A 26751-nucleotide genomic window follows, 5' to 3' on the forward strand; every position below is an offset into this window, starting at 1 on the left:
AATTTGTCCTCTCTCTAACGATGCAACTTTCTAAACCAACTGACTCAGACTTTTTGTGCAAGAAGTCTCCAAAAACGGTGATTGAGACTCTTTTTTTTCTGAATAGCAGGTTTCTAAGAATAAGTTTGAGTAAATCTTTTGGTCTGAGACATAATGTTGCACTTAATCTCACCAGGACAACCTCAACTGCCACTCACAGAACTCACAGCTGATGTACGCTGAATATAGAGCTTTACCTGACCTAAGCATACACTCCTATAAATACAGCTTCAACACTTTAGCAGTTAGCAAGAGACGAGGGGCCGGTGGTCTCAGCAATCCCAGTGTATTTTCTCCAGAAATGGCACAGTCCAGTCTAGTTTAGAAATCGCCTCAGAACCACACATAACCAGTGGACAAATTAATATTCAACTTACTGTTGTAGCTGGTCCAAAAGTCAGAAGATCAAAGTTTTGCTCATCCACTGGGAATAAATTCTATTCGATGGCGATGGCTGTTGAAGGTTTTTTTTTTTTGTTGCTCAGAACAACTATGAATCCAGACACACATACAACTATCAGTTAGCACGAGGCAGAGTCGTCATCTGTATTCATCAGCACTCACACAAGAAAGGGCTAATTAACATCAAATCAGAGCATCCACCAGTGTGACATCATCCCCAGAAAATTGCGCTCATTCATCCTCTCGCGACTTTAAGATGGCAAATATCCAGCCTTGTTTGAAAAAGACATAACCTTGACTCAACCACTTTCAATACCTCCAGCCCTGTCTTTTAAGCTGCGAGATTAAGAAAAGTCTGGCTCTAAAGCAAGTCGCTGTGCTTATGGAAAGCAAGACCATTTTCTGAGAAAGCAGCTAGCTTTCTGACAGATCCACTTCTCTGCCTGTGTTGAAATTTAAAAATAAACTTGTGAAGACTTCAGAAGCAGTGTAATGCTTTGTGATAGGGCTGCTGTGTTAAAGCTCAGCAACAGCTTTGTACCAGTTGCACTGGTTTTCAGATATGGGGCATCGTGGATTCAGACAGGGAAGCAGCGACTGTTAATAATCACTGCTACACTGACGATTTTCAGGCAAATCTTTCTGTTAAACAGAAGTCTTAATTGTTTGGATAAAAGAGAATCTTTTGATTAATTAACAAACACCATGAACTAAAGCATGTTGCTCTAATTGTGCTTTCAGATCAAAGTTTAAACTTTGAATAGTATTCTAGGTGATTCCTTATGTGTAGAATCCTTAGTTTTATGTCATTAACATTCATTTCAGGATGATTTGAGGATTGTTTAATTTTGTAACTATTTTTTAAACCTGACGCTCACAAGTCTGTGCTAAAGATGAATTTTGACCGGGTTTTCACTCTCTGAGCCTCCGGGTGCTCATTTGAGAAGGATAGAGTGTCTGTCCTCATCCAAATCATTTGCCAAAAGCCATGTAAAAAAAAAAAAAAAAAAAAAAAAGCTCTGATGATTTCAATTGAATGGCCTTACTTGGTGTTAAGGCTAGAAAGTGTTCCTCATATTAATGGCTCGATAATAGATCATATTTGATAGATTGCTGTGTATCTTAGATAGATAGAGATGTTGACATCACATAGTATTTTTGAGAATTGCAAGAGAAAAGTTTTTTTTTCCCCATTTTTCTCCACACCAGGGCATTCTTCTCTTCTGTGAATACCAAGCCTCCACCTTTGATATGTCGAAGCTTCCCAGCCAGAGGTTTGAGGCTATGGACCACTTTGCAAAGTGCTTCCTGATCCTGCGGTTGGAAGGCAGCCAAGTTGAGGGGGGTCTCCAGAGCTGTGCAGGGGACAGCCGAGGCTGGAAAGCAGTACGCGTGGACTTAGTGTCACCACCTATGGATCGTTATGCCTTTACTCTTCTTGGCTGGACTGGCTCCAGGGTATGAAGAATTAGACTGTATGACAGTAGCCGTACAGTTCTGCATGATAATTTCTTGCTTATACTTTTAATCGTTTAATCAAACGTAGTTTGTACTAAATGACATTAAAGCAGACCTTTTTCTTTCAACACAAGGACATTTAATTTTGAAAAGGCTTCTAATCAGACATTCCAGACATTTTAAAAAACTAAATGAAGACAAGGTCTGGTATCCAAAGACCATCTTGGTATAGATATAAAAAGGATAAGTGTCCTTCATGATGACTATGTGTATTCAGAACTTATACTTTTCTTCCAATCCATAAAACAGACAAGTAAAGAAGATCATTGATTTGAGACTATTGATTTTCTCTTTCACAGCAGTTTGAGAGAGACCTAAGAAGGTATGCTCGATCGGAGCGACAGATGTTGCTGGACAACCATGCCTTGTATGACAAGACTAAGGTACTGTCTTACTAACAACGGCTCATGCTGTCATAAAAGAAAAAGCTCTCTATACTGTGGTCCGAAGTCGCAAGACAAGTATAATGGGGTTTTATTAGATGTATGGCGTTAGTTACATTCATTAGTTAAATTCATTATAATCATTCTGACTGAAACTATAAAAAAGTGTATTTTCCAGTGTGAAAAGTATACCTACCACCAGTGGCGGGCCGTGCATTTCACACCTAGGCCTTAAGTAGTGCTCCGTCTGAATCAATTCACAGTCAATAACCATTTTATAGCTGTAAAAAACAATCTTTTTTATGCAGAAATGCAATATAAAGAGCTGTTGCATCGCAGATAGATAACTTGTGTAGTCAGAATAAATGCATTTACTGAAGAAACGAACCCAGGGTGCACAAGTCTCCTTCTACTGCAGCTACAGCTGCCACACACATAAAAAAAGCATCAATAACAACCTCATGTTATTTATTAAAATAGCAACATTTTACTCACTAAAAATCCTGATTATTTGTACACAAAATCCATCCTCCTTTCTTTCCTCGTTACTCCGTCATACAGGTTATCAGTGCGTTTCAGTTCCATCAAGAAGTCCTTTTCTAACGCCATCGAAGCTAATGCTGAATGTCTTATTTATGGCATAAGTGTCATCAGTTTTAAAGTTTTAAATCCATGTCTTCTCCTCCTTCAGCCATTGTGGGTTGACAAAACAGCTATAAAAATCATCACAACAATATTTTGGCTCTACACTCGCTACAGATGCAGTTTGCTAGCTCTGGCTAGTTTACACTCTGACTATCCAATCAAAGGGTATGAATATGCTGATGTTACCGTACGCGAGAAGGCCTTGGTGTCGCCAACTCAAAATCTGACTGGTTGAAGCAACAGTTTGATCGTCACTTATTTTATGCTACAGGGCCCACAGAACTGATTGTGAAGGCCTCCAGGCAGATTTCTTTGACCCTGGCAACAAATGATGGATGAAATGTGATTGGTTAAATGCTTTAACCCTTGTGTGGTGTTCGGGTCTGTGGGACCCGTTTTCATTTTTTATTAAAAGAAAAATTATACAATTAATCAATTTTTCAAACTGAGACTCACTGACTTTGGCTCATTTTCCGTGAAGAACATATATCCGTATACATATTTAAATACCACACACCATACACCCCCCCTACACATTTCTATTACATATAAGATGTCCGGGTCCACTGGACCCGGGGCTAATAGAAGTGTGGAAATTGATGTTCTGTGTACCACACACACACACACACACACACACACACACACACACACACACACACACACACACACACACACATACACTGATGCCATTTAGGGGCTGCTGCCCCTTTCGGCAGTATATACCATCTAAACTTGCAAAGTATGGTATAAAGATCTGGGCTGCCTGTGATGCCACTTCCTCGTATGCTTGGAACTTACAAGTCTACACAGGGAAACCTGATGGAGGAGCCCCCAAGAAAAACAAAGGAATGAGAGTTGTCCTCGACATGTCTCAGGGACTCAGTGGACACAACATCACATGCAACAATTTTTTTACCTCGCACAAACTGGGACATGAGCTCCTGAAGAGGAAGCTGACCATGGTGGGAACAATAAGGAAAAAGAGGTCAGAGCTCCCACCTCAACTGCTGACTTCAAAGAAAAGGCCTGTCAAGTCTTCCAAGTTTGCATACACGGCTGACACATCCCTGGTATCCTATGTGCCAAAGAAAGGCAAGAATGTGGTACACTGCACAGGGATGGAAGAATCTGTGACCAGGAGCATCACAAACCAGAGACCATCATGGATTATATGATGGCTTATATCTTCATTTGTAAGTTGCTTTGGATAAAAGCATCTGCTAAATACATAAACATAAACGTTATAATGCCACAAAAGGAGGGGTAGACAACATGGACAAGCTGGTGATGGCCTACAGCTGCAAACGGAGGACTCTACGCTGGCCACTGGTGATATTCTTTGACATGTTGGACGTCTCAGCGTATAATGCCTTTGTCATTTGGATGGCACTGAACCCAGAGTGGAAACGAGTGAAGCTCCAGAAAAGACGGCTCTTTCTTGAGGATCTGGGAAAGGCATTAGTGAGACCACAAATCGAGAGAAGAAAACATGTCCCCAGAACCCCAGCCTCTGCAGCCATGGTGAGGAGGATTCAGGAGGAGAATGCTGGTGCCCTGTCCACCCAACCTACAGAACCACAATCTGCAGAGCCTGAAGTAAGTGTGTGATGCTGTTGCAGTACAACAAGAAGAAGCTGTGCGAAGTGTGTGTACCCAAGATGGACAGGAAAACACATTTAGGAAATATACATGCATCAAGTGCAAAAAGTATATCTGCAACACACATACAGTAAAGCTCTGCCCCTCATGTGTTGTATAGGCTTGTGGCTAAAGGCCATGTGTTCTATGGGGCTGATGTGTTGTCTTGACTGATATGTTTACTCTGTGTTCATGTGTTGTGCACCTGAATGGGTTAAATTTCAAGTTCAAAGAAATAAAAGTCAGTAGTTTTGAAAAACCTTGCTTCACTTGTAAATTTTAATGTCTTGATTTTGATTGATTTTCTTGATGTTTTAAATAATAAGTTATAAACATGACCTAACAAAGGTAAAGGGCAAATTTTAACCATATATATTGTTTATACTGCTTGTAATTGGGATAAAGTAAACATCTGTTCAGTATTTTAACATAAAAGTGTTTGATTGTGAGGCATTAAAAGCCACAAAATGCAACGGGTCCATCAGACCCACAAACACTGGCTGAGTAACAACAATATGAACATCACACAAGGGTTAATATGAAAATACATGTCTGGAATCAGCGCAACCAAGGAAAAAGCTATGAAAGGAAGCAGATAGACTATTTAGAATGACAGTATTCATGGACAACATATAATTAACATTAGGTTATGATTCAGATATTTTTTTAGGCCAGCAGAGAAGGCCTTGCAGGCCCTGACGGTCCACCACTGCCTACAACATGCTCAAAAAAGAAAGTTGTTAATTTAACCGTTGCTGAAGCCAGTGGTTGTGGTCAAAATAAATTAATGTATTTTTTCCAGCGCACCAAATCACAAAAGAGTGTTAGAATCTGAATCTGTTACAGAACAATCATTGTGTTTTTCTGTCTTTTGAATTTTCTCTGGGTTGGCTGTGGATCGTTGTATTTACAGCTGGCTGTGTAACTGAAAGCTCTTTTGGGGGAAAATCGAGATCTTACGTGAACTTTAACGGCAATGGTGGCGAAGACATGATGCACTAACTCATATTTGCTCTCTGGCATTGTTGTGCAAGGTTACACTTCTAAAAAACTAGTTCAAAGTTTAGTTCAAATAAAGAAAAGCGGAACAATGTTATGTTCTTTGTTCACCATTTGAGATTCTGAACCAAAATGGACCAAGCCAAAATTAACTCATTCACATGAATTTCTGCACTTGTTGTCATGAACTGCTCTGTAATATCCTTCTTATATGATACATAGTGATGTGAAGCACACTGAAGCCCTGAAACATTGACACCACGCCATCTGAGCAGCACATCTCTGCATTTCATAGTAACCATCAAGAAACTTCAAATCCAAATTATTGTTGAAAAAAATGTTTTAATGAATAACCTACTAAGTCTAAAAATAAGTCTAAAATGGTTAAAACCTGCTTTTCATTAAGGGTCTAATTTAATATATAGATATTTTATTATTATTGTTTTGACAGCTTTTCCAGTGAGTGGCCTGTCAAATCAAAACAGTTTCTCTAAATTCTATTTTCTAAGGAAACATTTGCAGGCGGATAAACTCATATAGTTAACATATAACAATTTATGACATGTCAGCTTTCTTTTTCTATCAAAAAATGTTGTCAAAGTGTTGTAAATAAAAAGAGTGCTGTATTTAAGTAATGAAAAACTTTCATTCAACTGGGTTATAAAAATGTCAATGTATCAAACGTGGTAAATTGTAAATGTCTTAAATTAGAAAAAAGTGCTTATTTTGGGCCAAACAAAGTATGTAAATTGAATTGAATTAAACTTAATTGATATCAAAGCAAAATGATATCATTGCAGTATACATTATTGTGGAAAACAAATAGAATAGATAAAATGTATAAAAAATAGCCCAAATTTGTTGGACTGTTGAAATGCAGCAGTAATAAAGAATTGGCCAAAATATCCAGAGGCCACTATAAATGCACAAGGGTACCGTCATCAGCATATAACATCAACATGTAAACAACTTCCTCGCTGGCATGACTATGCATCATAACAGATGTTAAAATTTGTCTAATTTACCAGCAGAAATTATATCAGCAGCACAGCACCAAACCAACATAAGAACGTGTTTAAAAAATGTCTGAAGATCATTTAAAAATCTCGAGAGGAGTACGACACAGTGTGTAAGTTGTCTATTCTTTTGAAAAAAACCCCCCACATTAGCAGAGATCAGAAAGTCAGATATGCTCGAGTGTTGCGAGATTCTGTGAGACTGTCGGCAGAATCAAACATGACACGCTTCTGATCTAGCTGGGAATGATTTGACGGACATTCTGATGTCAATCGATAAGAAATTATCCAGTTTTGACACTCGTTTGTCCTTATCCATATCGCCCATGGGGAGAGCTGATACCATTAAAATGATGGTCCTACCAAAAGTAAGCTACTTGTTTTCAATGATCCCCATAAAACCATCTGCTACTTGGTTTAAGTCACTAGATTCATACATCTTCAAATTTCTGTGGAAAGACAAACCACAACGTATTAACTTAAAAATACAAAAGACCAAAGACATTGGTGGATTAGACTGACCTAATTTGCAGCACTATTTCTTAGCCAGTAGGTTACAATATCTATAAAAATTTTGAGGGAGCTATGTGTCTATGGGCTTAGTTGACAGCTTTGGAGGGTTGTGAATTAAGCTGTCTTGTGGCGTTGGGTGGGGTCACTGGGGGGCCCTGTGGTGATGGCTTCTCGCTCTGGGTCGAGTGGACAGGCCGCTTGGGAATGGGTTGTGGTTACGGTGTCTGTGTCTGTGGCCCGTCTGTGCCATAGTGTGGGTGGGTTTGAGCAGGTAGTGCTCGGGCTCCTGGGACCTTGGTACCTGTGCTCGACTCGTGCCTAGGTGGCCGGGGCCTGGTGGGGGGGCCTCTGCCCCATGGCTGTGGTGGCTCTGTCTGCTGCCTTCTGGGTGGCTGTCCCTGCGGTGGGCTGCCCTGGTTCTGTGCTCCATGGGGGCTACTTATGGCCTGGGTCTTGGGGCCCTCGCTGCCTGCGTCTGATTACAATTCTGCTAATATTTCTGAAAACACATCACATGACCATTCACTTACATTGGGAATGCACTGCCCACGCAAATTGAAAAAGCAGCAAATGTACTGGTTCGTTGCCTGGTTATGGTTTAAGACTGATTTCAAAACAAAACTCTGGTCCTTAAAAGGTTATTGGAAACATTATGGCCCCAGTCAAGAAGACCTGGCTCAAAGTATTCAGTGCAATATGTGTTTCCTCTCCGAGTGAGCAGAAAGATGATACTGGTAAGGGAGCAATAAGTTTAATTATAGCACAGTGCTCGGTAGGAAGTGGGCAGGGTTTGGTTGTCTCCTGGCATCTCTCACGCAAATACAAACAAATACACAGCTTCAGAGCAACTTGGGTACGCAAAACACATCTTAGTGTTGCAGTATATAAAAGCAAAAGCTTGTTAATGTAATTGCAGTGGGGAATGGAGGGTTCACTAACATATTTACAAAATAAATAAATCACATCTTACCTCACATTTTGGTATACAGCTGCCCTGTACAGAAGAGAAAACTATTTACAGAATACCACGCAGTCTTTGCATGCCTACAGTGTTAAAACTAATTAGTTTGTTGAGAAGTTGTTCTTTTATAGGACATGTGCACCTAATAAGCCACAGGAAGGATAAAACAATAGACAGGCAGGTTTTTATGCCATGCTATTTTGGCATTGTATGATGTACAGTTGGGCACTTGAAATCTTTTAGCCATGCAGAGAAGTTATTTTCTAGAGTAACTTTGACAATTTGTGTGATGAACACACAGCGAATTTCATTTTTCATTTTGCTGAAAACCCACAGTACAGTTTACACTGGATCTTGTTTTTGAGCACTTAAACTATAGAGCAACAAAATCCCAAATTGAAAAAAAGTTGATACAATATGGAAAATATAAATAGAAAGAATATTGCTGTGATTCTTGCATTTACTTAGACTTTTATTTAATCTGTTTAACTTTATGTAACTGGAAGATATTTACTTATTTACATAGAGAGCATTATATCATCAATTCAAGGAATCTAGAGCAATTATCAGTACATAAATAGTAAAGGAGCGGGTCTAAATTGGACACCCATGATCTCTGACCCATCAGACAGGACCGCATCAAGAACCATCATTCACCAACAGCTAATTTAACCACATAGGCAAAGGATTACTGTGGGATCAGTTTTCTACATCGTTTTTTGGAAGAAAAGGACACCCCGTGCTGTGGACCAAAGGCAAAACAGACCATTCAGACTGTTATGAGCACCATCCCAAAGCTAGTCTCTGTGGTGTTTTGGGGTTGTAGCAGTGATCTTGGCAAAGCTCATTTGCACATCTGTGATGACAGCATCAATGTAGAGAAGTACATTGAGATTTTAGTGCAGCGCAGGCTGCTTTTTAGACATCTTTTCCAGGGAAGTCTTTGTACTTTTCAACAAAACTACATTCTGCACACATAGTCACGACCTGTTATCAATAGTGAATGTTGAAGGACTTTGAGGCACAACAATGCAACTCTACTGTTGCATGCTTTAAGACGTGTTTGCAGGAACAATGGGACAAAAAAACCACACGCCTGACTCGCTTAATCACTTAGGATCCTCAATGTCAGAACATCTTTTTAAAAGACATTACTTTTTTGGAATGTATGGTAGACCTAAAGCAAAAAATTATATATAATAACAAAGGAAATGAACTTTAATGAACTTTAAAATATAGATAAACATGTTGGTTTCATACTGTCTGCAATGAAATATAAGTCAAAGTAAATGTAAGACTCTCTACATCAACCACACTGACCCAAGTTTTTCTACTCAGGGCTGTTGTTAAATCACCCATCTAAGGTATGAAATGTGTTGATAAGTGAGAGGGGTTGTAGGCCTTCAGGTTAATCCGTTGGATTTTTTATGATGTGCACAAGCTGAAAGTACACATTATGTTTTCTTTTTTTGCCACTCTCTAGTTTTACTTCTTTCAGACCTTGAGATACAATCCTGAAAGCAGGAGTTCCGCAGTATAAACTTAAAGGAGATTGACGTGCCTCTAAAGCTGATGGACTTATTATTCAACAAGGAAAAATGTATTGTACTGACAAGAGGACAACAAAAATTCCAAGTAACCATCAATCTTAGTGACGGGCATCTTCGAAACTCGTGTTTATCCTGTCTGTGCTACCATTCATTGCATCCTCTAAGGCAGCTCGGGCTCATTTCTTATGTATAGGGCAACAGTCAAGCCGCTTGAGTTTTGAGTTGAGCGGGATAAGGGTGTTGCGCATATCAGTGTGCGGATCGACAGGGAAGACACCCTGTCACTGCAATGTCCTGTCAGCTGCTCCCTTGGGACATAGGTCAGAGTCCCCGAGATCACTAGGTGGCAGATTCCTGTCACATACACAGCCAGCCAACTCAGATGGTGTTTATTCAAATGCAAGGGCAGAGCCAGGCTTGCTGACAGTGCAGCCATCCGTGGACTGTGAAGTGGACAGGGGGGAATCAAACACAAACAGTCCTTTTGCAGAAACCTTGCATGCATTGGAGTTTTAAAGGTTTGATATACACAAATGAGAAAATGTAGATTCAAGGAAGTGGGCGTTGTGAGGAAATAAAACCCTAAGAGGAGACGAATACAGCAAATACAATATCAGCCTTTTAAAGTGCAGTGAAACCAGCCAAACTACTTTTGCACATATGCTTCTTTGCTTAGGCAGGGCCATCACATCCCAGTCTGCAGCTTCAAGGTCAGCAGAAGGCTTTGCATAGAGTCAGAGCCGCACAACACTGTGACCTGTTTTTCATTCTGCACTCGACATCACAGCAATAATTAACATAATGAAGATCAATTAAGTGTCCTGGTGTCTGTCCTGTCGGCGTCTTCACTGACTCCTCGCCTTGGGCACGAGAGCAAGTGCCCTTCTTTTTTTTTTGTTCCACGCTCACCGCCGTTAATTGGTTCGACGTATGGCTGAGGACAGCGTGATAATAGGGCTTTCATCTTTTTCGTGTCCCTTCTAATTGGCCAGCAGTTTTAGAGAGATTCTGTGCCGCTCGTGTGACTGGTGTCTAAGGAACAGGGGAGCGATGAGGACTGATGTCTGATTAAAGGGGAAACATCTCAGCTAAGAACCAAAGGCGGTCATTTAGAGGACTTTAATCTTGTGTGCTTCTGAGAGACTCTCAACGGACACAAGCTCGTCTCTGTCTTATTATAAAATGCTTTAAAAAAGATTAGAGGGATACAGTATACTAATGATCTCCTCCCAATTAAGAACAGGCTCTGGGGGAATACTTGAATCGCAGTGGGAGAGGTCTTCACAACTTACCTCAGAAACACGATGACTTAGGGTTCCTACACACCAATTTCTGTTCCCAGAATGACACATATACTGTGAGTCATTTTGATGGCTAAGATGAGAAGTTATTTGGCAGTAAGTGCAGGTTCTGGGCTGTAGTGGGAGCATAATCAAAATCTTTTACAGAAAATAACTCCAAAACACAAGGGTTTATGGGTATAAGGAGATGGATGTTGAAAGCTTTAGCCCCTCGTGCTCACCCAGCCTCACATAACACAGCGAGCAGAGCTTTTACCTGTGTTGCGAATATGGGCTGAGCACCATTCCCCGCTTCCTGATGAGAAACCTCAGCTACATTCAGATGTTAAACTATGTTTGTTTCACCCTCTGCATTATTTCATTTCTCTCTCAATTTTCCATTCTGCCTCCAAATCTTCTGAATGGTCAGAATGAGGGGTTTGCCCTTTCTTAACCAGATAGTCAGAGAAAATCAGGGTGAAATTTAGGTGAGGCAGTATGTATGATGGGTATTTTTCACACTCAGTGACAGAGTTGTCATGTTGCCCTTGGTGGTTTAGTGTAAATCATCGTGACCTGCAAGATAGATATGGAAAGACACTGCAAACAAGCGAATGCTAGTCTCCAAAACATCAACTGAGAGGTTTACGAGCGTTTTATGAATAATTCTTTTTGCTTTCACACTGAAAAAAATGAAAGGAATATCCGTGATGTTCTTTGATGTTTGAATAATTATTTTTATTACTATGCCAAAATTGGCAAAGTCAAAAGGATTCTGACTGGAAAAGAGATCTTATTTGTACTATTTTGTTTGGATTTGTCATAATTTGCTCATTGATCATTTCAGAGGTCGTTTTATGCACAAATACTGAGGACTACAAAGACAATTCTCTGACATACTGGAAGCTATTTATGATAAATAAGACATAAATCCCGGTGCATGAACACAATTTAACTTTCAAAATTGCTGTAGAGGCTATAGCATCCCATTATCAGGGAGCCTATTTAACCTGTCTTATTCACATAAAAAACTGCATTTTTAATGGATGTTTTAATTTTTCATGGATCTGAAATTGAAGAGCAAAGGGTGGCAAATGTTGACCTACATGAAGAGAGTTATATTTACTTGGAGGTGTTGTGTGTGTGTGCTTCTTTGCCATCTAAAGTCATAAAACAGTATGCTTCTAACCCAGGGGGTAAGACCAATGTTCAGTTTCCCCCTGTGTGGAGAGAAAACCTATTTAAAGTATATAATTACATTTTTTTCATTAGAGGCTTTCAGGGTTCCACTTATTTGCTTGGAGGTTTGAGAAAATGATTTGAGAGAGACTTGTGTTTAGAACTGTGGTAACTGAAAATGTGCAGTTCAGTTCAGTTCAGTTTACAATAGTTATCATCTGGAGGAATTAATCATGTTCGAAACATATCCAGTCAGATACAGTCCAATTAAATTCAATTCACGGTAAACCAGATTAATCCAATTAATTATAATACAATTTAAGCAGTTAATTATAATCCAGTTCAGTTCAACTTGTCATAATCTTACTCAAACAATAGAAATTCTGAAAAAGTAGCCTTTCTAAGGACACCGACATTGCATAGAATCTTGAATTCAGTTCCATAACCCAATCCAGAACATACACTTTATCAATAAAAGTCAGCCCTAAAGTACTACTATACATAATTTTAACAGGCAAAAAACTTTTACAGGGAACCACAATAGGATTTTTAGATTGACAGAGACCTATAGTGTCCCTTTAACCATAGTAACCCTGCTAACACCTGCTTGCATCTGCACTGTGAGCAGAGATGTTACACTTTGTAGCCCTTGAGGGACTTTGGTAGGTTAAGTGGTGACTTAGATACCTCTGAGCAGTATGCATGGGAATACATTACAACAGCTCTGAACTTTGCATATTTCATGCTTTCCAGATTAGTCTGAAAAACGAACAATCAGTGGGTCTCCATGATGAGATTAATTTTATTATAGCTATAGTTGGATTATGCTCCTTATTTGGGCAAGGGCAATTATCCAAGTATATATGATGACGAATAAATGGAATAACTGGCACACCCCGGTGCGAAAGGTGGCGCTGCACCTATTTCAACTATTGCTAATACAGCCACTTCCGGTTGACCTCTTCACCACCAACAACAAACTCAGGCATTCAAGAAAGATGGCGAACGAAGAGAAAGATGAAGCTACGTCCCCTTACATTTGATTTGTGATTGTCATGGCCACAGGACACAAATGCAGGGTCTTTTCAAAAGCAAAGTGTTTATTTTCAACACAGCACAGCAAGGCAGGTTGAGGATCTGTGAAAATCCTAGGCGCTCTCCTCAGTAACTATGACTGAGGATGAGTGCAGCTATGAAAGTTAAACAAAAGTTAAAACAGAAAAGCTATAACTATAATCTTAAAGCACTCCTTTAATGGAGGCGTGACAGATCTTATGCGAAAACGAAAACACAAAACACTCCACTAGAGGAGGAACTAAAAAACATTATGTTGACTGAACGTAAAGCTCCACTAATCGGAGATGACTATGAAACATTACAAATCAATAACTCTCCAAAAATGGAGGAACAAAACAAAGCTATGAAACTTACCGTTGTTTAATAAATACATAAACTAGGACTATGGATAAATTACAAATAAATATGCTCTGCAGGAGAGTCGCTCGACTGCAGGCTCGAGGCAAGACTATGACTGTGGACAAGAAGGCTAGATTGAGGCTCTTGGCAAGAGAACAAACTGGCACAAGTCAAGGGAAATGCTTGAACAAATTATTTGACTATTTGAACACACAAGAAGCCAAGGGGAACAGGTGGAAACACTTGGGAATCAGGGAAGACAATCAGACGCTTGAGATACCTGAAACGAGTGGAAGTTAGTGATGGTTATTACACAAACACAATGCATAACGGCGCTCTTGGTTGCAATGATTATGGAGGAAAGACACCACCGCCGATTGTCTCCTTCGACTTCCGGGTCACGACCCTGGGAAAAAATCTTGAGCATGTGCAGAACGCAAAGTCCAATTCCCAGTCCAATTCACCATATACAAGCACGTTTAGTGCGACTATCAACCGAGTTATCTCGGGGTCTTAATCCGACTGTGAGGAACCCGATCTGGTCCAGTTTTAGTCAGACTAAGGTGTATACATGAACTTAATAATTCAGTCTTATTGTAATTTAGCCATTAATCCGATTCTTTACAGTGCCATGTAACCCCACTGAATGGCTGCTCTGTTCTGTTCTCTTTTGACCGGCCATGCTCAATGATTGTTCCTTTGATGCCTCTTTTCTCAGTTATTTACCTCATATTTAGGACAGCATTAAAAGCTTATTTCAAAAGATATATCTTAGGTCCTCATGAACATATAATGGAGTTGCATTTGCTCCACTTGCTCCACCTGCTAAATTCTCACCTCCAAGACAGATTTTCTCATGGTCTAGAGCTTGTTGATGCCTGGCATGGTGGCAACCCAAAGACCCAGTGGTGGATGCCAGTGGTGAGGGAAGCTGACTGAGGAAGGTTGAGTTTTTTCCTCTCTGGAGTGTCTTGGGTAAATTTAGATTTAGTGTATAAGTAACAGCAGAGGCAGCAGTCGCCAAAGCAATTTCTGTGCTGTACTTTGTAGGGCTCATGCAGAGTTCACCTATTTGCATCTTGAAACATTTTACCAAAAGGTAATGTGTAAGCAGCTCACAGCTGATAGCCCAAACCACACTCTGGTTGATCAGGTTTTTTGGTACAGAAGTGTCACTTTCAAGGTGAAAGTGTCCCAACAGTAGCTTAGAACCTGGAACTTTCCAACAGTCACTTCGACCAAAAGAAGCCTTTTGAGTAAGAGGTGAAAGGTGGTGGGTATCCTATGAGGTGGATATCCTCAAGAAGTCCAGTTGCCCTCCATTTAACCATTGAGGATTACCATGACCTGGATGTCTTAGAATCTACACACTCCTTTGGGCAGCAATGCGGGTGGGCCTTCAGCACCCACTTAAGCAGTTTGCAGCTGAGAGTGCTGTGACTGGAATGGGGAGAAGCACCTCTAAATTGGAGATCATAGTTCGAAGATGCCTCCTTAAGAGGTTTACTTGGCATCTTCATTTGGTCGGAGAGCATGGAACTGACCTAGAACTCGCTGGAGGGATCAGGGTGTGGCAAAGGATTGACCAGGAGGAACTTGAGGAGCTCACTGGGGGGCTAGGCTTCAATGTTCCCTTCACTGCTAAGATGGACTTCGAATGGACGGATGCATAGCTGGGCAAATGTGAAAAATATTCCAAAAATACTCACTTGAGGTGCCACAGGCACTTACAACACACCTCAGTACTTTGCCAGTGTCGCTGAGTTTTAACAGAAGGTAAGGTATGTGGTATTGGTACTGGCGAGGGTAGCAGTCCATGGAAAGGAGATGGGACTATGTGTGTGTGTGTATATGTGTGTGTGTCCTCTGCTGTTAGTCTGAAGGTTTGTGATAATTAATATGTGCTCTGTGCTTGATGAATGAGGACAGGTGGAGGATTTCATCATTTCTAGACAGACCGACTCCCTCCCTGGGCAAGAGGGTTCCATGACCCTGCCCAACACTTTGAAAAAACACACCCAACTATACTTGGCTGGATGTACCCTTGAAACTCTGTGTTTGTCAGTTACTGTGCGAATGCTCAGTGGTGCAGCTCAGGTGTGCCTAAGATCCAAACCAAAATAAACTTGTTAAAGATATGTTCATGTAAATCAAATTCACTGTCATTTGCTCGGACAATTTATCTTTCACAAACTATTTACATGAAGTGTATTCCTTACTGTGAGTTTTAGTGTGGGTATCTATATGTGTCTTTCTCAGAGGGTAATTACTCTATGTCACGTGTAGGAGTGTGATTAATGAGGCTCTGGTCCAAAGGCTGTGAGCATAGATGTCCGGGCTTTGGTCCTGAAGCACAGATACAGATATGAGAGGACCATTTATATTCTCTGTCTTTCTTTCTGACACCTTCAGGCTCTGCGCCACAATCCAGTTTAGGTCTTTGTTAACTCAGAGTCACCCAAAGAGAACACTGTGATGGAGATGTGATAACATATTTTACTTCTCACATATTATGGCATTTAAACCAAACCCAAACAAGAGTCAATCAGACCAGGTTCAACCCATAGTTTCTCCTGTTGTTTGTGCAAAAACATTTTATAAATACAGACGTGCGTAAAGTAACAAAATGATAAGAAACTGGCTGCAGTAGAATAAAAATAAATGAACAAATAAATGAGTAGAATGAGAGAGGATTTAGATAATTGAGCATAAACCAAAAAGAAAAAAAAAGATCTTAATTGAATCTTTAAATGTAGTGTACTGCTAAGAATAGTGTAGTGAAGTACATTAGGTACCTCGAATGCTCTTGTTAGAAGATAGAAAACAGAATGTACCAAAACTTAGCCTTTGGTTAAAGTTTTATCGCAGACTTTATGAACCCAAGATATTACATGTTTGGTCTTGTCAATTTAACTTAAATAATTTTTTTTAAATAAAAAATAAGACGTTGAATAAATGAATACATGTTGATAATCAAGAATTTAATTCAGTGGGAAGAACAAAAAATTATTACTTAAGCTTATTATACGTACACTTATTTTCACATACAACAGATTCTAAATGATAACTCTAGATTTCACCAAAACAAACACTAAAGAAAATAATGTTTCATAAACAATGATATATCCATCCATGAATAGGTTTACTACCTGATTTTTGATAATTTTTGAAAATTTACATAGTAAACAATACATTCTTAATTGCTAGATAAACATTTTTTTTTATGTTTGATCTGCCTCTCGCTTTTTTGAACATATCTTTTCCTCTGAGTTCATATTTCTTAGCTCTAATTTCAAACAACCTCTGAATACAGTTTGGAAAGAGATCATTTTGTGCTTTGCACATTATCAGCGCAATGCTGAGCACAACTAAATCATATCATTCTAAAGCAGGCAGTTTAATGGCTATTCTGTTGGTTGGTTCATAACAATCTGATCCATTTACAATTCTTATAGCTCTTTCTTCTGTAATGTATAAACTGGATTAGTGTCGGCTTTGTATGTGCTTCCTAAAACCTTCATGCAGAAGGTCCTGTGTGGAGCTAATAGAAAACAATACAGCATGTATAATGATTCTTTTATTTAAAATGTCTTTAGTTTTACAAAATATTGCACTAGTTTTGGATATTTTTGTTTTTACATGTTTATGTGAGCCTTCCTACATCATCTAGTGTGAAGTATCACACCCAAAAATCTGGTTTCATACACTTCTGTTTCAACATAATAATTATTTGCCTGTTGCTAAATATTCTGAATTTTATTTTGACATAATTTAGAGATAATTTATTCATGTGAAATCATTTCTCGAAAACTGTCAATTCCCTTTTTATTGCATTCAGAAGCTATTCCAAACTTTTATTAGAGCAATAGAAACGAGTGTCATCATCAAATAAAGTGAACTTTAACATTTAAGACAGTTACACGTTTACACATTTATGTACAATATGGATAATTTAGGGCCCAACAAAGAACCTTGCGGTACCACACAGATAACTTTAATTTCATTTTTAAAAAATCTTCTGTATAGTACATTTTTTTTTTCCTAATTTTTTTCCTATTTCCCTTGGTTATCCACGGCTTATCCAAATCTGCTTGCTTCCTTGTGAATTTTCTTTATGCAATGAAATGAAAGTCAAAGTGAATGTAAGAATGCAACTGCAAATAAAGCATTAACGTTGACCCAGAGGAAAGCTCTCTTAATTCAGAAGGCCTTCAGCAAACAGCGATCAGCAAACTTTTCGGCTGTATCAATAATACAATTTATTTTCGTATGAAAGGAAAGCCACAGGAGATTCCTCTAGAAATATTTTAAATGCATTACTTAATGAAAATCATTCTGCTGGTTCTTCTCTACATTTTCCCTGACAAGCATAAAATGTTTAATTTAAAAAGTGGTTACAAATTAAAGATAGTTCAGTTATCCACAGTGTGCACATTTTTTTTCCTCTTGCGTGACCACAGGGGTAAGAGCAAAATATAATACAAAGCTCACTGTCAAATTACTATATCTTGGATGTAAAGTGCTCACAACCCCCCATCCTCCTCCACCCTCTGAGCAGTGGATGAGTGGACAATAACAGGGCAATTGCACTGGGCTTTGGGGAACAGTGGTTTTGAACGTTCCCCAGCTGGCTGGTTGACGCTCACAGGCCGTTTTCGCATTGAGGACGAGGAGCCGCCTTGACGGAGGCCCCCTATCATGAGCAGAAAAAGAGGGAGGAGAAATTTAATTTTGCGGATGGTGGCTCGTGTACCCTCCGGGCGTCACATAGAGTAATACACATACATACATACCTGAGCGTATTTGTGACAGACAAGTGAGTCGAAATGGGGGTTATGGTGGGGGTTCTGTCCTCTAAATATCCTGCTGGCAGGCAGCAAGAGCTGGGAAACTTGCCATTTTAACTGAGACAAATGTGGAGTTTGGGCGGTTGTAAGCACTTACCAGTCACATTTGCAAATACTTCTTCCTGACCTTGTTGACACGTCTGAATTTTAATTAAAAGAGATAGATGAACAGACATGTAAATAGACGCAGCTTTGAAAGAAGGAGAATGCATTGTGATGTTTTTGTTTTTTGTTCCAAGGTCAGAAGTGAATCAAATTCAATTGGTCCTCATTGTGTGGCTGGTTACGAGATCAGGTGCTAACTACCTCATTAGAAAAATTTTTTTTTTTTTTTTTTTTTAAATCGGTGATAATAGAAAGAATGATTTTAAGGTATGGAAACTATGTGCTCCTCTATCTCTCTCAGGCTATAGGAAGACATAGTGTGAGGGGGCTATTCTCCAATTACACTTACAGATTCACACTGACCCAAACGCCAACCCTTCTGCTTGCGATTATTATGCAATGAATCAAAAGCACGCTGCAATTTCACATTACTTTGATGTTGTAACAATGTGATCCAGCAAGGCTCTTAATGGCAAAATAAAAATCTGAAATTATTCCTGTTTATTGAGCACACTTCAAAGGGATATTCAATTTTTTTAAGTGTGTTTGTGTGAATTCATTCACAGTTCATGAATAGATAACATCAATGAATAGTTATTTATCTTGTCACTATATTTTCTTAACAGCAGGATGTAACTCCATTCTGTAAAATCATATAATGCGGACACGATCCATGTAACTGCCTGATGTCAAAGTGACTTTTTAGAAAAACACGGATTTTGCTGTTACCACTATGATATATTTGAGATTTGAGTTCTTTTAGATAGTGAACCAATTGCTCCTCTAGTGAACAAACTCTGACTACTCTCTACTGTTCATAAAACACTGACTATCCATAGGAACTTCTCACAGTCACTCTTAGTACTGAGTGTAATATTCATATAGCTACAATAGGGGATGTATTTAATTCTGCTTTTTCCTCTTGTCATCCATGTAAAGCAGAGCTGATGAGGGCTAAGTGTAGACGATATGTTAAGGGCTAGAGGGTAAGTTTATTTTTCCTTTTTCTTCCTTGTCCTACATGGGTTTAAACAATATGTATCATTTTATTTGGCACACTCAGAGGATCCCAGGTTGAAAGTTTGTCACTGTTTATTATTGCTGCGTAAGTAGTGTCTGTCTGGATCATTACCCTGGTAATTGCTCCACTGGCTGACTTATTCTCAGGAACAGTAACTGATTTAAAGTTTTCATCTGCCTTCTTTCTTTCTTCTAGACTTCCTCCAGTTTGTGGAAGGTCTATATTACGATAGTATGCGTGTGGTTTGTTTGTGGTTGATTTTGCCCTCAGCATTGAATTGTTCTCCTTTTGACTCTTCTCCAGGCACATTAAATCCCACGGTGAGGGAAGCAGTATAAAGGGTAGACAAAAGGAGTAAATGTTTGCATGTAGAGAGGCGTTAGACTCAATGTAATTTACATATATTAACAAAATCTGTTCCACACATACAAAGCTGCTTACTATTTCAAATGTACTGAAAGGATATAAAAAAATAATACATGATGCATAACCATAAATAGAGCCTGGCGTATAAACATAAGCACATGTATATAATATGAGTTTGAAAGCCAATAGATAGGAATGAAAACACATTTTGATTTCAAGACTGCTCTTGTTGTATAGTTTTAAAGCCATACAGCTGTGTACAGTATATAAGAAGCCACAGGTCATATTGCATATAATAAAAAATATATATTTATATGAGTCTACTTCACTTTTTGTAGACTCAATAAACTGTTTTAATTCAGTAAGCTCTGGTTGTAAAACTGTTAGAATATGAGCTGTGGAGTAGCTAAGAACTCAATAGTTCCAGGACTTTGGAGTGGTAGGGAAAGGGAAACTGATTAGAACTCAAGGAAGGGTGAAAAAATACAAAATGAATCTTCTTTAGTTTCCCAAATCAGAGCAAAGCTAAAGCACAAAACAACAGCACTTCTTACAACTAAGAGGAGTCCACAGCTCAGATCGTCCACATTATTTTGATACTAGTATGTTTAGACCCGTCAACAGCAAGTCACTTTTCAGCACAACAGGGATACAAAGCATACAGATCAGACAAAGTTTGGGTGGCTTTAAATGAAGTTTATGACTCTAAAGATAATTTATTCAAAAAGACTTCAAGTTACCATTGCTGCTAAAAGTGATTGCACTATACAAACCACTGAAGTAAGGTTTTATGAATAAGAAACTTTGGCTTCTTCATTTGTTGGTTCTTTAATTCTTTGTAAAAGTCTCCCTGTTGCAATGGGTTATTGGCTGTGGACAGGTGATTATGTTGCAGCTGTAACTCCATAACATAATGAAGTCACAGAGAGTAACAAGTAAAACTTAACAATCATTCTATGCATGCGACCTGTTATATCAGTCAGAACAGCCACATCAAGAAGCAAAGCCGTGTGTTTTGGTAAATGGATACTCATCACTGTGTGAAACAAAGCATCGCTCATGCAAAATAGGTTGGTATATAAATAACATAAGTCTTCACTGCTATGGGAATGATATGTAGAAATGTCATCATCATGAGTGGAAACATCCTCACAGGGAGTGGAGCAGTCATCACTCTAAGTTCAAATATTATCACTGATAGAAATGTCATCACTGTAGGTGTCAATGCCATCACAGCAGGTAGAGATGTCATCTTGGGTAATAACATACCCTTGACTCCTGGTCATATATAAAATGACCAATCATCATCCCTGGAGCCAACAAGAAACTGAAATATGGTTCTGTGATCTGACACAACTACCATGGCAAAAATTGGGCAGTTATAAAAATAAACCAATACACTGCATGAAGACGTCTTGGAGCAGAGGTGGATGAAGAATGGCTTCTTAAGCTGGGATCAGACTGGAGGATTTAAAGAATCTAAACATATCTCCTATTTTCAGGCTGTCCGCTCCACATTTTGACTATAATACCCTGTCTTATTTTCCAGGGGAAGCTTCCACCTACCGGTGAGATAAGACAGGAAATGACAGATTACAAGAGTCACTCGGATTTGTAAATGGGATTTAGAGAATGGGACCATGTTGAATGTTGCAAACATGTGCATTCTTGCAATGTGCTGTGACAACGTCAAGACAACCATGGTGCTGTGCCAGCAGTAAAATTTCAACAGATTAAAAAAAACTATATAAATGTATGAAATTTCTTGGAAGGAAAGTGAGAAGAAAAACTTAGGCAGCTGACAGAATGGCTGCAGGTGCGGCCACTTCTAGAAAATGTCTGAGAATTTACAAAAAGGTATAACTGTACACACTTTGGAACAGAAGACACGAATGATGTTGCACTTGTCTTTTGAAAATCGGAACAAATGCTATCATTTTGGACCATACATGAATTACAAGTTTATTTGCAACCTATAAATGGTAATCAGTTGTGGAATGTGACACTTTTACCTATGCAAGTTGCTTCAAAGCATTGCTTGTAAATTGCTTTTGTGAAACACTCCACTGGCCAGTCAGTGGAATCAGTGCACAGGGATGCAGATTGTCACCTGCAGCCCCTTCTATTCTGTGATCAAAAGCGTTGGAAGATGTTTGCACTGGATGGGTTTTCATAGATACTAATGATTGCCTGGGTTTTCCTTAAGACCAACATTGAACAATAGATGTGTTGTATCTTCAAGTCCATCTCAAAATGATTTTCTGAAGTTTTATGCAACATTTTTATCCAGTGGCATCAGGTCCATTCATCCTGAAGTTTAGCTGATGGCAAAATACCTACAAAACTGACATTCCCATCAGCTTTATTTGTTGTATGATCAAGTACTAATGGGCAAAAATCAGAATGTTAGCATCAGTATGTTAGCATTGTCATCGTGTAGCATGCTGAAGTCAACATTTAGCCCACATCACTGCGGTGTTTTTGCAGTAGGATTGGTTTAAGACGACTATGTTTTCAGGGGAATAATAGATGATTAGCATGGTAGGTAGGCAGTTGAGTAGAAAAGGAGACTAGAGCACAGAACAAAGCTCATTAAAAGCTGGAGACTTGCAGGTTTTTTGTCTGAGAATACTGCTACAAAGCAGCGCAGCTGGATGAGGTTCTTAATGAGCTTAGTTCACAAAGACTTGAAATCTTAGTAAAGTAAATTCTTTTGTATGGAAAGACAATAAAAGCCTTTGAAATAAATTCCTACAAACCTGTTCAGAGTGAGCACAATGTCTGAGTCAGTGGTGGAACTAGGCTTATTAACAGTTGACAAATTTCCTGTATACAGTCTTTTTGGGGCGAGCTAGAAATTCTGAATCTAATATGCAGCAGATTATGAATTTAACATATCCCTGTCCCTAACACTGTAATGTTACATTATACTAGAGTGGCTTCAAGGAGGCAATGATGCCATCTAGCTGTATCTGACGTCTGACAGCTTGCTAGCTTCTTACCAGGTTTCATCACAAGATCCATCTTTCCTGCATGCCAGAATATTTGGCATGACCTGAGCTGCTTACTTAAATTTCCCATTTATAATCAAATTAAGTTTAAGGCTAATTATAAGGAGGCGCTGAAGTGTGACGCTGAAAAGAGCTACACATTTACTCAGAATCAAAGTTTTGCTTGGTGGACAGTTGTTAGATGTCACTGGATTTCCACATGTGGATTTATTTTGTGATGAGCAGAGTTGAATCGCTGCATCCTTGATGTTAGAGGGCATCACACATACAGACCAAAGTTACTGGAATATATTTTCTACTAGCAGGAGTCCCTACTTCGGCTGCACCTTTTGTCTTTTAATCAAAATTTGTTAATAAAGCTTATCATTTTCCTCACTGACGTTTGTGGGTTATTCTGCAATCACTTTGATCCAGCGTATAGTTTACAGCTGCAGTAGAGGCCTGTCAAAGCATCACATAGGAAGAAACCCATTATTTGATTATACATATCATGGAGCTGTAGTTCCTAAACGCTTCCGAGAAATTTGGATGTGAAAAACCACAAACTGAAGCTGAGACTCTATGCTATCATATAACTGTAGCATAAACAGGTAAAATAATTTGGAAATTGTGTCAGTGTCTAAATTAATCTGGATCTAACTGTAGGAGTGGGTGCATTGCTGCATTGCATTATCCCCAAAAAGATTAATTGGGTCATATGTTCATGCAGCCACTTAGAATTGCCTCTCCCTGTCAGGGACCAAACAATTTCAGTCATGGACATTTTAGAAAACAGAATTTACTTTACAGAAATGAATGAAGCAGCTAGTCATTCTAAGTGACTTATCTGGATAAGTTCATCGTAAGTTCTAATAATAATTTAAAGCCTCAAGTGGTTTTGAGAGAAACTGCAAGAAAAGTATAAAAATAGTGTCAGCAAGGGCATTTTAGCCCAAATCATGAGCATTTCTTTGACCCCAGCATAGTGATGTTTTTAACATAACCTAACCAGGTGGTGACAACAGTGTTTTAGTAAAGTGTTGCTATGTTCTGACTGAACATATCTCAGAAATAAAAAACAAACAAACAGCTATCTTACGTTTGTCTTGATCAAACGTTGAGCAAAAAGAAATGGCTGAAGTTGCTGCATCCAACTGCCCCATCCACCCTCCCTCTGTCTGTGAAAACTGTCATATACCAGAAAACTGCCATTTCCCTCCTGACGCTTGGAGGGGAGGTACTTTACAGGACACCATTTTCAGTTCTTTTGATAGGTAGGAACAAATTACCCACATGGTCATTTCAACTAGAAGACCAGTTTTACACAGATGAAGTCTCTAACTTGTCTTGGAAGATATACCTCATTGACAGAAAGAAAACGAAAAAAAGAAGAAACTTCTTTTCAATTTCCACATGAAACAGTTACTGTGTCTGGGTGAGTTGATAAAGTCTGGAATATGTGTGCCAGAAAGTTAGTCTGATTATTATAACATTGTGGAATTCCTTGAGTTTTCAAGGTAACAGTCTCAAAATTCTACTTGTGTGGGTTGCCGCCTTAGGAAGATAAATGTGATAAATGGGTCAGACCGCTCGGGTCATAAGAAGTGTGGTAGCATCACAGCAATCTTGTGGGGTATAAGAACCAGTCTAAACTGGCCATAACGGTTCCCTGTTGTCAGTGGCATTGCACAACTGGGGATGAACTGAATGAATCATTTGTAGGAAGCATCATCTACCCATCATATCTGCAATATCAGTTAAACAGTAGGACACTCCATGTCCTTCGCTGAGGCACTAAACAAGATATGTGACAGTATATTAAGGGGCCAAAGGCGGCAAGATGCAGTGCTGAATAAGGTTTGCTTTTTTTCTGGTCAATAAGTGCCAATAACACCTCCTTATCTGGACACGCCACACATGTCAATAATGGATTTGGAGAGCTGACTGGCTTCCTGACTTTCCTGCGGTAATGACAAAACGTCAGTTACAGCTAAAAGAAAAAAGAAAAAAGATCATTAAAAAAAGACTTTTGAACTACTGCGCTACTCGATGAATGATAAATATGTTTATGGTACAGCTTATATTGCGCCTTAGGCATCCCTTTTTTGTTGCTGCCTTCTTTTAATCTCTTCACCTGCCTATAATGGTGTAGATCCTCAAAAGCACTTAATCAATACAAAGAGATAAAGTAAATACATCAGACTTTTTTATTGTCTTAGAAAATACATCTGGATCCACACTATATTTCCAAGTGTAAATTAAACATACTTGTTCAACAGGTGCTTTGTTCAAAGAAACTTTACTGATAGTAGACGACAGAGGTGATTACTTTTTGTGCTGTTCATTTTTTGTTGCACTTTGGCTTTGATCTTATCGCTGATTCCAGCTCACTTGCCTCTGACCTCTGTCAAGGCAGCACGATTAGGATTTTCCCAACAAAGCTTAAATGTCTTTGGCAATTTACTCTCCTTGTTCATGCCATAGCCATGAAACATGGTCCGAGTTCCTTCCTGCATTTAGAAACCCTGTTCTCCTCAAAGCACACTGTCACTCAGCATTAACAACATCAGAGTTTGTTGGTTTGCTATAAAAGCCTGGTGCACATTAATATTTTCTCCCCTTCTGCCAATCAAAAAACAGTTCAAGGAATTTTTCATTTCAGGGATTTGCTTTCATCATGCCAGTTTGGACGTTTTTCTCTGGTTTGTCCCTGAGTCAGTCATGAAGGCTCTCACTTTAAAACAGAAGGCGAGTGGAATGATTGCAGGCAGGTAAATCAAAGTGGGTGCAGAATGGCTTATACACTGACAGCATTAATTTACTGCAGGATGAGGGTTATTCTGCAGGGATGTTTAATTCCACTTCAGAATGACATTCTCTGGTATGTTGTATACTTTTGCAATTTTGTTTTTACAGAAAACGTGGCACAAAAGAGTATATTTGTATGCTTTTTCTAGCAAATTCATAAAAAAATGTAGCTTTCAAATCAGATCAGCTTCAAATTGAAATTATCTTTCAAAATGATCTTTCACTGTAATGCTGCAGTCTTTGTGTGAAGCCTTCTCTTGTCCCTCTTCCCCTTGAACAAGATGCCCGTTGGCTCCAGCCACCCAAGAAATTGTGCTCTTGTGAAAGGTGAACAATGGAAATATGGATATTAATTTCAGGATACAGTTGCCATGTGATTGGGTCATTTCACATAGAGGTTAGAGAGACAATTAAGGGACTTTAATGAGAATGATTTGAGGAGTGTGAAGTGGGAGAGCTGTTGTAATAATGGTGCACTGTGATGGAGTAAACCTGGTGATGCAGAGCCACTTAATAAAAGAAAAAAAAAAGAACGATCCACCAGTTTTTGGTCTAATGTTTTCTTTGTCAGTGTAATAAGGTGCAGTCCTGGGGTGTGTTCACATGTGTAGCTTTCTTGTTCAAAGTTTAGTCTTGGTTCACTTTGCTGTTCACATGGGTATACAAAAGAACTAAAGATAAGTTAACACCCATATTTGACAGCTTCTCTGACGTATATTTTATTGATGGAACTTCCAAAGCACCGCTGTATGTCAGTATAATTGCCATAAATGGATTTGAGAAGGTATATGGTGGCATTTTTCTTTTAGATGTTTTCAGATGTCACAAACAACTTTGGAAAAGTATAAAGGAATCAAAATAGCGCCAGGAATTCTAGTGTTGCACACATAAAGGAAGATACGCTTAGATGAAACTGTAGTTCCTAACTGTACCGAGCAACATCGTTCCAATTCTTAGAAAAACAAGGTAAGCTTGAAATCAAGTAAATAAGTTTGGAAGATATTGTCGTGGCATTCTGTGCACATATTTCAATGAAACCACAGCAGAGTTATTTTTTGAGAAGCAGAGGTGATAG

The 26751-nt window shown here is 39.0% G+C and overlaps 1 protein-coding gene across 1 annotated transcript in view; it reads left to right on the top strand.

Annotated features, from left to right (window-relative positions):
• dntt (deoxynucleotidyltransferase, terminal) overlaps positions 1–26751 on the top strand; it is a 101260-nt gene that overhangs the window by 53060 nt on the left and 21449 nt on the right. Inside the window, exons 9-10 of the mRNA XM_072391429.1 lie at positions 1651–1899; positions 2259–2342. Coding sequence (XP_072247530.1) covers positions 1651–1899; positions 2259–2342 — 333 coding nt within the window. The remainder of the gene's footprint in view (positions 1–1650; positions 1900–2258; positions 2343–26751) is intronic.

Source organism: Leuresthes tenuis, unplaced genomic scaffold (assembly GCF_036924035.1).
Source record: "Leuresthes tenuis unplaced genomic scaffold, fLeuTen1.0.hap1 SCAF_8, whole genome shotgun sequence".
Classification (NCBI taxonomy): domain Eukaryota; kingdom Metazoa; phylum Chordata; class Actinopteri; order Atheriniformes; family Atherinopsidae; genus Leuresthes; species Leuresthes tenuis.